Source organism: Balaenoptera physalus (genome assembly GCF_965194825.1).
Source record: "Balaenoptera physalus genome assembly, chromosome: 16".
NCBI lineage: Eukaryota > Metazoa > Chordata > Mammalia > Artiodactyla > Balaenopteridae > Balaenoptera > Balaenoptera physalus.
The window spans coordinates 63,970,334-63,985,206 of record NC_138898.1 but is presented as its reverse complement, the minus strand read 5'-3'; the positions used below and the strand labels follow the sequence as shown (position 1 = coordinate 63,985,206).

Here is a 14,873-nt window from a genome sequence, read left to right as displayed (position 1 = left end):
CCTACCTCAGTTTGCTCGCGCCCGCCAAACTCTGACGCCACAACGCCCAGGAACTCGACCTCGCGCTCCCGGAAGTGACGCGAGGGTCTAGTCCCCGCCCCCCGACTTCCGGCTACGGGCCTGGTTTCGCGCGTGCGCCTCAGGAACCAGCTCCAGGGACCCGGATGCGCGTCTCCACGAGGTGAACGCGAAATGGAGGCCTCGGCTTCTACCCCACCGTCAACCTCAGCCGCAACTTCGGCTTCGACTCCAGCGACCCCGGTCGGCCTGGAGCAGCTGGACGAAGAGCAGGTGAGTGGTCTCTGGGGAGGGGCGTTCGGAAGCGGGATGGCCGTGGCCTTGGGAGGCGCGGGTGCGGAATGCGGGCTCCGCTCCTGTGTGGGCGCCTCCGGAGCTTTGGGAGGGTCGCGCGTTCGCGGTGCCCTCGGCTCGCCCGCTGCTTTGTACTCGCCGGTAGGCGCCCGCCTCCTCCAGCCCTGCGGCCTGGCTCTCTTGAGTTGGATTTTTTTTTTTTGGGCCGCTCCGCGTGGCTTGCGGGATTCTAGTTCCCCGACCAGGGATCGAACCTGTGCCCCCTGCGGTGGAAGCGCGGAGTCCTAACCACTGGACCACCAGGGAAGTCCCTTATCTTGAGTTGGATTGCAGGTATAACTTGGGATCCTGGGGTGAGGTCCACCTGGCTGTGCTTCCCTGCCTTTGACTTTGGCCAAGTCGCTTGATTTTTACCAGCCTCAGTAATTTCGTATTTAAAATGGGCTCTGAGAGGAGGTGATGCACCTAAAGCGCGGTAGCCAGGGAGCCTGGCACATAATAAGCGCTCAGGAAATGCTAGATGCAGGTGTATTGCGCTTTTATTGGCATTACTGCCTTCATCATCCAGGGCAGGGGAAGCACGTTCCCTCTGTCTCAGTGTTTTATATAGAAGAGGCTCGTTTCTGTAGACGATGCTATTAGCGGATACTTAGGTGGCTACATTCCTCTGATTACAAATTGCAGGATCCTAATGGATACGGTTGTGGAGGTTACCTGCTAAAATAGAAATTGATCAGGGACAAATTCTGGGGCGGGGGCAAGTTTTAAATTCGATTGAGATGTAATTTATTTGTGTATCCCCACCTTGCAGATTAAAAAGGCAGTAGAAGCTCTGTTGGCACATTCCAGATCCAGGAAAAACGCAAATGGATTGCTTTTGAATGAGAATGAAAATTTCTTTTTAATGGTGGTATTATGGAAAATTCCAAGTAAAGAACTGAGGGTCAGATTGTAAGTTCTGATTTTCTACCTTTGCTTTTTTTATCTGCTTGGCCATTCCGTGGAACTTTAACAATCGGCAGCTTAGTTTCTGGTGGAAACTTTGCAAACTCAGGATATGTTGAGTTGAAATAATTGTGCCCCCCAAAAACCATAGGTCTTCAGACATTCTTAAATTTTCTAGGATTTCAGATGTGCTTAAGTTTTCTAGACATGTCACCAGTTTTCTGGATGTTTGGTGGACGGTTTGACCTAAGCTGTTCTATTGAATCTGAAAACCTGGTTTTTGAGAGGACAGAGGTTAGACTAAATGAAACAGCTTCCATACTGTCATAGAATCTGTTATCTTTCCATGTCAAGATAGTTGCAAGCTAAAATTCCTGAGGTCCTGAACTCACTCCTTTATACAGAGACAATTAAAAATTTGGCAGTGATTTCCTAAGAGAAGAAAAACCCATGGTGATTGCACATTCTTATTGCTAGGACTCGTAGGTGAGAGATGCCCTCTCTGCAGAGTTGTCAGATTTAGCAAACAAAAAATACAAGCAATTTTTTAGATAAGTAGGTCCCATGTAATGTTGGGGACATAATTATACTTAAAAAATGGTTCGGATTTAACTGGATGTCCTATATTCTGTCTGGTAACCCTGCCTCTCTGTGGAGTCTCTCATTCCCTGGGTGTTAAAAAGCCAGCTGTGCTATAGAAAGCAGTGTGTGGGATAGTTTCTTTTTCTTTTGCCCATAAAGGTGGGGGATAGAGGTTAAGAATGATTCCAAATTGGAAAGACCCTTTTGACCCTCAGACTCTCTCTTAACTCATCCTCACAAACTGCCCCAGCCAGATCGCCTTAGTTATTGCTTTATGTATCTGGGTGCGTTCTTTATTCCATACCTCTGCCCAGGCGGGTTTTTGCTTCTGGAAAGCCCTTAATTTCTCCGGGTATTTTTCCAACTGCTCACCTCTTGGTGATTTCTGCCACTTTGCCATCTCGTTTGCCAAGTCCTGCTACTGTGGATTGCTCTCTTCTTAAACTAAGGAAGTGTTTCCTCACAACATGTAGGCCTAGGAAGTGAGCTAAACCTTTTTGAGACTCAACATAATTCATGTTTGCTGGTCCCTGTAGGTTTGCTCTGTTTTCTGTTTCAGGTGTTGAGAGTTATGTTTATGGAGCCCAGGGGTTTCTACAAGGTAGAGTTCTGAATCAGAACTGTCCTGATGAAACTAGATTATTCTAGCACACGGTAATACGTGTGCCTATATAGCAACACGTAAAATAATAATAATTACATGTGCACTATTTTGAGTATCTTTGATTATATTTTAAGTCTTAATTGTATCCCAAATATTAGTTGATGTTTTGGCCTGCAGATATTTGTGGTGATTTAGTATTTGAATGTTAAATCTCTCCTCTGTACCACTGAAAACTAGATATATTTTTAAATGTCCTCAGTAGTGTATTTGCTTAAAAAACGTGAATGATGTTTATTGAAATGACAGTGAATTTATTGTGTATTCTGTGGGATATAAACATACATGTTATCAGTTATAATGCTTTATTCCTTGGTTCCTTCTCATGCATTTTGCAGGTCCTTGCCTCATGGTATTCGATCAGATTTAGCAGATATCTGTTTATTTACCAAAGATGAACCTAATTTAACTCCCGAACAGACAGAACGTTTTTATAAGAAGCTTTTGAACAAGCATGGAGTTAAAACCATTTCTCAGGTAATGAATAGCTGTAACTGACCAATGCTAAGCTGTCCATCATGGTAGCAGCTAGCCACACGTGGCATTAAGCACTTGATACGTGGCTAGTCAGAATTAAGATGTAACACAAACACTGGATCTTAAGGATTTAATATGGAAAAAGAATATAAAATAATTTCTATAAATTACAGTTAAATATGGTATTTTAGATCTATTGTGTTCAATAAAATCTGTTATGGGGAAAAAAAACATTTCTCGGGCAGGGAGCAGGTTAATATTTTCAAGACAACTAAAAGATTGGATTCAATTGAAGTGACAAGTAATACATTCCTTTTTAACTTAATTTTCTCTTTTTAATTTAATTCTCATCGGCTTTAGGGAGGGCGTGTTCCCTCTTCCCTGTGACGGATGGGCTGTTGAGGTGTGTTGACCTGAAAGCTCAACACATGCATCAGTAATGATTATATGTTGAAGATTTTACAGAACGCTGCTCCGTTGTGTCACTTCTCTCTCCTTCCAGAGCATCCTGGGTTTGCCTCTGACTGGGCACCCCTCCCCCTTTTTGTAGTCATTGGTGCGGTTTCTTTAGGTGAGGGTCCCGACGCATTTGCCCTGTGCCTGTGCTGTTTTAGATACTCACATGTTCACTAAACTGTGACTCCAGGGCATTTTAAAATCCAAATATAAATTGCCCCAGTATTTCTTCTTCTTGTTGTTCAGGTTCTTAATTTTTTGTTTTTATACCTTTTTTTCCTCTCTCTCTTTTTTATCAAAGTATAGTTGGTCTACAATATTGTTAGTTTCAGGTGTACAGCATAGTGATTCAGGGTTTTTTGTTTGTTTATTTTGCAGATTATATTCTCTTATAGGTTATTACAAGATACTGGATATAGTTTCCTGTGCTATACAGTAAATCCATGTTGCTTATCTATTTTATGTACAGTAGTTTGTATCTGTTGATCCCAGACTCCTAATTTGTCCCTCCCCTCCCTTTGGTAACCATAAGTTTGTTTTCTATGTCTGTGAGTCTGTTTCTGTTTGTATATACGATTCATGTTTTTACATTTTCTAGATTATCCCCTTCCGAACTTTAAAAAAGGAATATAAAGCCTATGAAGCTAAGCTCCGCCTCTTGGGTAGTTTCGACTTCTTCATTACGGATGCCAGAATCAGGCGGCTCTTACCCTCACACCTCGGGAGACATTTCTACAACAGAAAGAAGTAAGTTTCTCAGCAATGACCGGACTTTAGTAGCGTGAAATTTATGGGTGTGTATGTGCTGCTGTAAATGCCTTTGTATTGTTCTAGAGTTCCAGTACCTGTAAACCTTCAGGCCAAGGATTTGTCCAGAGAGATCAGTGACTGTGTAGGGGGAACTGTCTTAAACATCTCTAAAAGTGGTTCTTGCAGGTAGGTAAAAGGCGTTAAGGTGTGCCTCTGTTTCATTTTATATTTAATAATGATTTTATAAACTTTTTAAAATAAGATAGTGTTAATGAAACCAGACTCTTCTGTTAAAACTAAAATTCATTCTTTAGAAGTATTCAATTCTCTAGAACAGTGCTGCCCTCCAGAACTTTCCACAGTGGTGGAGATGGTCTATAGCTGTGTAGTCTCATGCGGAAGAATGAGCCACAGATGGCTGCTGAGCACTTGAAACGTGGCTTCCGCAGCTGAGGATCTGAATTTCTAACTTTACCTGATTTTAACTGACTTAAATTTTAAAAGGCACGTCTGCTGGTTTTTACTGTACTGGATGGGCATCCTTTTTTTTTTTTTGTAATTTTTTGGATGTGCCATGCAGCATGTGGGATCTTAGTTCCCCAACCAGGGATTGAACCCGCACCCCCTGCCTTGTGAGCATGGAGTCTCAACCACTGGACCACCAGGGAAGTCCCTGTACAGGGCACCTTTAGATGTTCAGGAAAACAGGAGAATAAGCCTGGTTCAGGGTGTACTTGCAGGTCAGTGACAGTGGGCACACAGAATGGGCAGAGCCCCGTCTTTGGCTGGAGGGAGGCGGGAGCATCAGCCCGTCTCATCCTCATTCTGCACTCATCCTGCCAACAGCCAGCCTGCCTTTCAGCTCCCATGATAGGGAGAGTGGGGGCTGCCAGGATCAGCGGACCCAGTGGCTGAGCAGTGGGCACTTCTGGGCTTCGCCGTTGGCTTGCGGCAGCCCCCTGCTTCAGCTGACGGGATGGTTTTGCTCTTGGCCAGAAGACGCTATTACACGAGCAACTGTTCGTTTTAGAGGTGGCCGCTGTGTCAGGGCAGTGGAGCTATAAAGGTAGCAAGCAGTCCTCCTGGGCGTGGTTCTTTTCAGAACAGCCACTGCTGGGGGTAATTGCCCTCAGGAAAGCCTGAGGGCTGACTCAGTGACCTGTGTTTTCCAGAATGAAGGTAGAACTCCCTTTGGCCCTCCCCACTGACCCTCCCAGCCTCACACGGTTAGGTGCCAGCTCCTCGATCACCTCTTGATGGTAGGCCATATTTCAGGAGGAGGGCATTTCTAGAACATGAAGGATGATCATCTTCCTTTAAAATAAATTGGGAACCTAAAGATTTCAATGATTTTACATTAAAAAAAATTTTTTTTAGGATTGTGTATTTGTATTTCTCACATACCTGTTTATGCTTTATTTTGAAAACCAAGTTATTTTTTCAGCTCTCTGTGTATAATGCTTTATTAAATTTCAGTACCATCCGCATCGGTCACACTGGGATGCAAGTTCAGCACATCGTCGAAAACGTTGTTGCCGTCACAAAAAGGCTTTCACAGAAACTGCCGGAGGTACGGTCTCGCAGATGCTTCCATTGGCCGTTCGTTTAAAGGAACAAAACACCTACGGATGATGTTACTCTTTTCTCTGTTTCAGAAGTGGGAGAGCGTGAAGCTCTTGTACGTGAAGACTGAGAGATCAGTTTCCCTGCCTGTCTTTTCTTCTTTTGTCAGCAGTCGTGGTGAAGCCAGGGGACTACGCACACAAAGTCAGAAGAAAAAGGTTAGTAGAAGTTCACATCCCAGGCAGGCTTAATCAAGGCTGTAAGCGCAGCCCAGGAAGAGAGAACAAAGGCTCAGAAGGGGCCTGTGCAGTGGCAAGAGGAGCTGAGAGGAAGAGGAAAACCGAAATCGAGTCTGTGCAGTATTGATACACGGTTATTTATGGGCGAAATTCAAGATCATATGAGGCTGACATACCTCTTGGTTTTGGTTTGTAGGTTTTCAGTGCTGCTGGTAATATTGCAGAAAGCCGCATGAGAGAAAATGGAACTTTTTGCTATTGGCTGGACCAGTCTCCTAGTTTATTTGGTCTTTCTCCAGCCATGTTCATCCATGTGTCCAATGAGTTTTTAGACTCAGTCTTTTAATTTTTTGTCTTCTAGAAGTTCTGTGTTTTGTTCTTTTTCAAATTATCGTTACCTTTTTTTGGTTTCCTGTTATCTATAAATAGTCTTCCAGTTTGTCTTAATTCTTGGCACACATTAAGCATAGTTGCTTTATTGTCTGATAATTCAAACCGTTAGGCATCTTGGTGGTGCAGCGGGTTGTCTCTACCTGCTGGTTCCTATGTACTTAGTTATTGTGGACTGTATCGTGGGTAGTCCATTTGGAAAATTATTTGTAGAACTAACTTGAGGGGTGGGATGAAGATCTTTCCCGAGAGGATTTAGACTTACGGCAGCCAGGCACCTTGGGGCAGTCTCAGCCCAGAACCACCTAGAAGCACATTCAAGGCTTGAGGTTCCCTGAATGATTCAAATCCACCCACGGTGACAGATCTTCACGGCTCTGCCCCCCATTCATCTCTACCCTGAGGGTCCAACTCATTGGTGTCCCAGCTTATTGTAACAAGGTTTTTACTTAGAATCCCTGCCTGGTATGGACATTAGGATTTGATTTCTCCACTTCACACCCCTGCCCTCCTGTGCCCAGTCGTAACGGCTGTTAAAAGTTAGGGATCAGCAAATACTCTCGGGGCCAACGTTTCTTACAGTGTAATCAGCTCATCGGTGCTTTTATGAAAAAAGTTGTTAATATTTTACCCTACTTTTTACTTGTTTTCATAATCCAAAATAACATAAACTGCTGTTACTGGAAACAAGAAGTCTGAATTTTTTGCTGTTTGTCAGATTCAGTTGAGGGCTTTGTGACAATGTTGGAATTGCTGGTTAAAATGGAATTTTGTCATAATTATGATGTTATCTGACAGTACTCTGTGATAAGGATAATGGACCTCTAGCTATGTAAACTTGCTACTGTGTTAACTCTCAACCACAAACTCAGGCAGGAAAAAAATATCAGAGTATTTCGTTTTTGTAGCAGCTTCATGGAGATGTACAGTCACCCTTCTCGTACATGGGAAGATTAGTTCCAGGATCCCCCCCAAGGATGCCAAAATTTGTGGGTGCTAAAATCCCTTATATAAGCCAGCATAGTATTTGCACATAAACTACACACATCCTCTGGCATCCTTTAAATCATCTTTTTTTTTTCCTTAATATTTATTTATCTATCCATCTGTTTAGCTAGCTAGCTAGCTATGTAGCTGCTCCGGGTCTTAATTGCAGCACGCGGGATCTCCGTTGCCTCGTGCGGGATCTTTAGTTGCGGCATCCCGGATCTAGTTCCCCAACCAGGGATCGAACCCGGGCCCCCAGCACTCCCAGGAGCACAGAGTCTTAACCACTGGACTCCCTTTAAATCATCTTTAGATTACTTACACCTAATACAATGTGAGTGCTATGTAAATAGTTGTCAGAGTGCAGCAAATTTAAGTTTCGCTTTTTGGAACTTTTTGGAATTTTTTTTTCCCTTGAATATTTTTGATTCACATTTGGTTGAATCTGCAGATGTGGAACCTGCATATATGGAAGTTCAACACGTCACATACTATACAATTCTGGATTATTCGTAACTCACTTGTAAATGAGGTTGACTTCCACACAGCTGGTGACTACACACTTCAGCTACCCAGATTTGAATATAATTTACCACATAAAATGCATCTTTGGCTGGGACTCTGCGACAAAACAGAGTTGGGGTTCAAGTGCTAGCGATGGGACTCATCTGCTTGGATCTTGTACAGGTCAAGGCCCTTTCAGGGAGCTTATGGATGACCTGACTGCACGTGCTAAGTCTGTGCCATTTATTCACCAACAAAAGAGTCCCCCATTAAAATTATGCTTGTTTTTTTTATGGTAGGTAGCAAAGAAAAGCCAAAAGAAGAAAGAATGTCTTAAAAGACAGCAGGAGAAGAAAGGAGACAAGAAGCTTATGAAACAGGCTGGAAAGGCTGCACCAGCCCCGACTACAGATGCACCGGCCCCCAAAACTGGTGGTGCTCCAGCCCAGGACCCTGGACCCCAGAAGGAGACCGGTGGGGTGAGCGCCCCCCCTAAAGCTCAAGACGAGTCTGAAGATGAAATCCCACTGCTGGTACCAGTGAAGGAAACGCCAGCTGCAAGAAGCGTAAAGGTATTTTCATTAATATTTAATATCCATCATGGACGGATTCCGGGGCTCCGTGTGCCAGGCAGGCACTTGGTGAGGGACGGGAAGTGCTGTGCGGCTGGCAGGCGGCGTCTATAGAAATCTGTTCTACCAGAGATTGTGAAGTCATGGATGAAGACTACTAGGGTAAATCCCAAGAACCCCTGACTGACTCTGTCCCCCTCGTAAATAGTGAAGCGATGTGCAGTTAGCACAGCCTTTTGTGTACCTTGGAATCAAGGGAGACTCGGCCATATTATTAATTCTAAAAAACGTTGCCTGTGGTTTTGAAAAGCAAGTTCAGTTTCTGAAGGTGAGTCCTCAGTCACCACATGATTAGTTTCAGAAAATTGACCAAGGGAAACTTGGGTGCTGGATTCTGCCTCTGAAACCTTTCAAACACCCCACTGTGCATGGTTCTTACAGAAATCTGACTTCTTGGGTTTCAGAGGAGGTGATTTAAAGGAACTGAGTTTTTTTATTTTGGGGTGCTTTGATAATGTTTTTTTGTTTTCGTATTGTTTGTTTGGCCGCACCACGAGGCTTGCGGGATCTTAGTTCCCCAACCAGGGATCGACCGCAGACCCATGGCAGTGAAAGCGCTGACTCCTAACCACTGGACCGCCAGGGAATTCCCATTTTGATAATGTTTTTGCTCATACTCATAGTATCCATCCAACTATTGGGGGGAGACCTCTTGAAAATAAGGGGAGAAATGGGTCCCTAAGAGACTAGAGGGCTGCCCTCACCATGTGTGCATGAGACTCATGACCCCTCGGCACAGCCCGTTAGGGTCAACCCAGGGCTGTTACTGCACTTTACCTATTATGTATTCTTTCCTCACAGTAATCCTTAACGTCTTCAACAGAGTTATAATTTTCCTCTGCTAGTGAAATATTCCTTTTACAGTGTCCCCAAACTGCTAGTGAGGTTTTTTTTTTAATATACTTGAAATTAATGTTGATCAGTATATTAACTATAGGCAGTATAATTGTTTCTAGAAAAAGTAAGCTGTATTTGTTATAATGGGACTGGCAGATAATGTGTTGGAAATTAAAGAGTGGAAAGCATAGCTTCCTGGGTGGGTGATACCCATCAAGAGTGTAGAAGTGTTGGGTGTTCCCTGGCGGTCCAGTGGTTAGGACTCAACGCTTTCACTGCCAGGGGCCCGGGTTCGATCCCTGGTCAGGGAACTAAGATCCCACAAGCCACAAGGCGAGGCCTAAAAAAGAGTGTAGAAGTGTTTGTGCCCTTTGAACCCATCTAGGAAATTTGATCAGGGGAAAGGTATGAAAGTTTCAGCATTATTCGCTGTAGAAGCAAAAATGAGAGGGCTTCCCTGGTGGCGCAGTGGTTGAGGGTCTGCCTGCCAATGCAGGGGACGCGGGTTCGGGCCCTGGTCTGGGAGGATCCCACATGCCGCGGAGTGGCTGGGCCCGTGAGCCACAACTACTGAGCCTGCGCGTCTGGAGCCTGTGCTCCGCAGCAGGAGAGGCCGCGATAGTGAGAGGCCGCGCATGGCGATGAGGAGTGGCCCCCGCTTGCCGCAACTGGCGAAAGCCCTCGCACAGAAACGAAGACCCAACGCAGCCAAAAATAAATAAATAAATAAATTTATAAAAATGAGAAAATGCTATGTACCCTTGCAGTAGTTTTTATAAAGTTATTCAAGATAACGTTTAGTACGAGTTTATAGTGCTTAGGAAATACTAATGAAATAGTTGGGGAAAGAGCATAATACTTGGCTTTTAAATACATACATACTCATGGGGAAAAGGTAGTGAATAATATTAATATTGTGTGGTAGAGTTATTAGGGAGTTTAGTTTTTTGTATTTTCAATGTTTTTCAAAATTTCCGTCTGTTTTATGATAACTCAAAAGCAAAGTTTTGTTGGTTGATTTGCCTGTATAACCTCTCTCTGCGTGGGACCCAGTCCGTTGCTGGGATGTTGTCCTCGGCTCGTCAGCCACATCATCTGGGCTGCTTGGGAAATCCGGGATTTCCGGTGTGGAACACGGTCCCCCCTTTTGCTAACAGGCACCCCAGTTGTTTTCACACACACTGTTTCGGAACCCCCTGCCCTAACCCACATGCGAGGAATTTACAACTGGAGGTGAAGAAGAGTCAGGGTTGGGTCACAGGTCTGCCCACTGTGCTCCCACTGCTTCTAGGAGTCCTTCGCCCCAGCCGTAAGGAAGGATGGTTAGGCCAGGGAGGTGCCAGGGTCCTTTTTACAGTCATTAATAGTGGAGTACAGCTGCCTTTCAAAATGTTTTTGAGGCAGGAGGAAAAAGCCATTCCTCATTCATCGTGCTGCAGTTTCCCTCTTAGGGGTTCCCTAAATTTTAAGAACAGTAACTCTTAGAGTTACATCATCAGTTGTCTGTCCCGCAGCCCACCCACTTTTTTCTTTTTCTTAGACACAAAAAGATGCTGCAGGAAAGAAGTCTCCAAAGAAGAGTCCTGGTCCCAAGACACCTCATGGGAAGAAGAGAAAGGCCTCCCCAGCTTTGGAGACCCCAGCAGCTGCGGAGCCCAAGACCCCAGGTAAAGGCCCAGGGAAGAAGGCAAGAATCAAAGAAGAGTTGGAGAAAGAAAGAACCTCTTCGCTGGGGAAAAAAGACCCAAGACAGACTCCTAAAAAGCCAGAGGCCAAGTTCTTCACTACTGCTAGTAAATCTGCGAAAAAAACTCCCCGTACCCCCAAACAGTGGCCCAAAAAACCCAAAGTACCCCAGTCAACCTAAAATCAGAAACTCAACCAGCAGGAAACTCGTCAGAGCTATCTAAAGAGCTTGTAAAAAATACCTGGGTCCTGACCCCTGTTGCAACCGCTGAGTGAGGCCTAGACTTAAATAGTTTTTAAAACCTCCACAAGTAATTCTGATACATGTTCGTGGGTGTAAGAACCAGTAGTTTGAAGTAAATCCATTCATTTCATTGCTCTTCTTTGTATTTGCTAATGCAGTAGAGGGAAAATACAGTGCTTCTCTGTGGTTGTGTTTTTTATTATTAAAGTTAACATTTGTTTCTCAGTATAAAATTGGCATCCCATGTCTTGTTGGTTTTACTTGAATGCCTATGATGTGACCCTTTTCCTCATCTGCTTTAAGCCATTTGTTCACATGACAGCTCCATCACAGTAATCTGTGCAAACACATCCAAAGCTTGTTTGCAGGCCACTGATGGGCTCGCTGCATGCAAGTCAGCCGTGGCCCTCATGCTGAGATGGGTCTTAGAAAAGGCCTTGGAATCAAAATTAAAATAATCGATTCCAGGACCCAGATGGTGGTCAGCCAAGGTTGCAGATCACTGAGTTAGCATACATTTGTTGGGGGAAATTAACATGGAGTCATTCACAGAGGCACTGGATCGAATCCTGAATGCTGGAGGCAAGAAAATATTTGTCTTGGCATAAGCCTTTCCATCTTCCTCCAGATTCCTCCTCACCCTAAACAGACTTACTTTTATGTGACAGCTCTAGGGTAGGAAGCTTGGGAGAGTAGACTCTTAAACTTTGGGTCATTGTCAAATATCCTGAGGCAGTAAGTGACTTTTCAGGTACTCGGCCTTTCGCTGCATTTGAATTGGGGTACACATCTCTAATAGTAAGTGACATAGTCACTGTAGTATAGGAAAGGCCAAAGTGAGGCATGCTTTCAAAGGTAATTACCGTTCATGAACATAACGACTAAAGGAATCAAAGCTTCAGATGGTTCTCCAGCAAGTCAAGGAGTCGAGACAGCTTTTTAAATCATGAAAGCCTCTGAAATACAAAATAATTTGTTTTTCATTCCACTGTCCTTTTAGGCTTGTAAAACTGAGTATACTACATTTAATGTAGGGGTTTAGTGTAATTGATTTGTTTACCATAGAAACTATTCACTTATTCAAAGATGAAGATTTAAGTCTACTGCTTTGCTGAGGGCAAACTTACCTACCTAATCATATAGTCTGTGCTCTCCATGACAGTTTTCTGGGGTTAGCTGTATGGTTTTTTAATCCCATCCTCTAGCCAGCTAAAGATTTTGCAACACCCAGTGGTTCTTTGGCCTGTAGCTTAGTTCCTGTTGAATACGATGCAGATGTTTACCTTCCTGTTCCACTGTGCGTCTAGTTTCCTTCTATAGAAGTTCTCATAGTTCTCTATGTTGAAAAGAGCAGATTTATTTAAGTTTCTTGAGCAGGATGATAGTTTTTTGACAATTGAAGGCCACAGTTGAGTTAGAGATAATTCTGAATTGTAATGAAAATGTTCAAATCATGGTGCTAGATTTCCAAGGCTTAAGAAGTTTGGGGGGCACCTTACCTCATGGCTGCGAGGGCTGGGAGCCAATAATGGCCTATCCAGGGGCCAAGACGAGTACTGGAAATCTGTGCAGTAAATTACATTGTTTTGTGGGATAAGAGGTTGAGTATGTGGCTTATGTTTCAGTGGAAGTCAACACTGGAATTTCTGGATTCATCCTTCATGCCATAGAAATTTAATAGACAAAACCAGATCTGGTGGAAGAAATTTGCCATGTTTTTGTTCTGAAGAAATATTGAATCTTAGTTAATTTGTTTTTTTTAGGAACTGTAATAAGCATGGAAAATTTAATATTTTAAATGCCTTGAATGTATTTAAGACTGTCCAAGTGTTTAATAAATGTTACATTTTATTTCATAGTCTTGAGAAATATTTGAATGCAAGTACAAAGAAATTCCTAAGTCATATTGTCTTGTCACCAGACCAGAAACACTTTATGTACTTCAGTTAATGGGTGTTTAGGGTTTAATTAGCAAAGAAGTCTTTTGCCATTTAATTAAATATTTGAAGGTTCTGCACTACCTACATTTTTATCTCTTAAGTTTGCTATGTTTTCCTTGCCTGCAATTAGTGTGTTAGTAGTCACAGCACCAAGATTCCCAATTAGGACTTTACGAACTGTGAGAAGCCCTCATTGGTCCTTGGATCTTAAAGGAATGAATGCATGTGATAAAAGACCACAAATAAAATTTTGGTTATAGTGATTTCTGTATAATGGTCCTGGAGAGAGAAAATGGCAAATTATTTAGGTGGATATATTTAATCCCAGATTCTACATCTTAGTTAACACTATCTTAAAAGGATTAATACCTTGTTTGTATAACTTGAGGCATTTTCTATACTTGAAGCTACAGGAAATAGGGCATATGTATGATTTTGGCTCACCTAAAAAGATGTCTCTTAGCTATCTAAAAGATGTTAGCTTATGTGAATCAAACAATCAACTTTTCATTACAGATTTCCCTCAAAATCTATTCCTCCAGTGTACTCAACCTTACAATGACACAGTCTCAAAAACTGTTGAACTCAGCTGTTGAGCTACCAAGTTTTTATTTCATTCACTCAGCCATCCACTTACCCACATACCCTTTAACCATTAAGTTCCTACAAACTGCCAAGGTACTAGATTTGAAAAACTAATACACAAAACACAGCTTTGCCCTTCAAGAGATGCCCTAGTCTAGTTAGTGGCATCCTCAGAATTTTGATACAGGGGCACAGTTTGGCTGCAAGGAGGTGGGCCCAGGGGTTAGGGAACTTCTCTTGATGTCTGTCAAGTGTTTTAAATTTAGAATACGCTTTTAGAAGGAAGTGCTAGTGGAGATCGTAGGAAGGGACTAGAAAAAGAAGAACCAGACATATAGACCAATGGAATGGAATAGAGAATCCAGAAATAATCCCTTACATTTATGCTCAGCTGATTTTTGACAAGGGTGCCAAGGCAATTCAGTGGGAAGAGACAGTCTTCCAACTAATGGAAAATAAAATGGGATCCTACACCTAAATGTAAACGCTTAAAAGAAAACACAGGAGTAAATCCTCATGACCTTAGGTAAGGCAGTAGTTTCTTAGCTATGCTACTGAAGACACAAGTGCTAAAAGAAAAATTGAAAAATTGGACTTCATCCAAATTTAGAATTTCTGTGCCTTAAAAAACACCATCAAAAAAGTGAAAAGGTGGGGCTTCCCTGGTGGCGCAGTGGTTGAGAATCCGCCTGCCAGTGCAGGGGACACGGGTTCGATCCCTGGTCTGGGAGGATCCCACATGCCACGGAGCAGCTAGGCCCGTGTGCCACAACTGCTGAGCCTGTGCTCTAGAGCCCGTGAACCACAACTACTGAGCCCACATGCCACAACTACTGAAGCCCGCGTGCCTAGAGCCCGTGCTCCACAATAGGAAGCCACCACAACGAGAGGCCCGCACACGGCAACGAAGAGTGGCCCCTGCTCGCCGCAACTAGAGAACACCCACACGCAGCGGCGAAGACCCAACACAGCCAAAAATAAATAAATAAATAAAAATTTAAAAAAAAAGTGAAAAGGCAACCTACAGAATGAAAGGAAATATGTACTTGAGAAGAGATGTGTATTTAGAATATATAAACTTAT

The 14,873-nt window shown here is 43.3% G+C and overlaps 1 protein-coding gene across 2 annotated transcripts; it reads left to right on the top strand.

Moving 5' to 3' along the window:
- The first annotated feature begins 106 nt into the window (after positions 1 to 106).
- On the top strand, positions 107 to 13,116 carry RSL1D1 (ribosomal L1 domain containing 1). Of its 2 annotated transcripts, XM_082429689.1 has the most exons (10): positions 161 to 291; positions 546 to 645; positions 1,124 to 1,263; positions 2,839 to 2,977; positions 4,032 to 4,180; positions 4,268 to 4,369; positions 5,660 to 5,753; positions 5,839 to 5,964; positions 8,166 to 8,438; positions 10,876 to 13,116. In XM_082429689.1, exons 3-10 carry the CDS (start codon positions 1,217 to 1,219, stop codon positions 11,200 to 11,202), a joined length of 1,257 nt encoding a protein of 418 aa, XP_082285815.1. In that variant the 5' UTR covers positions 161 to 291; positions 546 to 645; positions 1,124 to 1,216; the 3' UTR covers positions 11,203 to 13,116. The 2 variants fall into 2 exon arrangements, with proteins under 2 accessions (XP_082285814.1, XP_082285815.1); XM_082429688.1 differs by lacking the exon at positions 546 to 645 and having other exon boundaries at positions 107 to 291.
- Positions 13,117 to 14,873: the final 1,757 nt, after the last annotated feature.

What these genes read in the sequence shown, in the direction of transcription:
- RSL1D1 (XM_082429688.1), top strand. Translation starts at nt 193, where the DNA reads ATGGAGGCCTCGGCTTCTACCCCACCGTCAACCTCAGCCGCAACTTCG. An exon ending in GAGTTAAAACCATTTCTCAG is followed by an intron (nt 2,978 to 4,031) that starts GTAATGAATAGC and finishes TACATTTTCTAG; the next exon opens with ATTATCCCCTTCCGAACTTT. An exon ending in CACAAAGTCAGAAGAAAAAG is followed by an intron (nt 5,965 to 8,165) that starts GTTAGTAGAAGT and finishes TTTTTATGGTAG; the next exon opens with GTAGCAAAGAAAAGCCAAAA.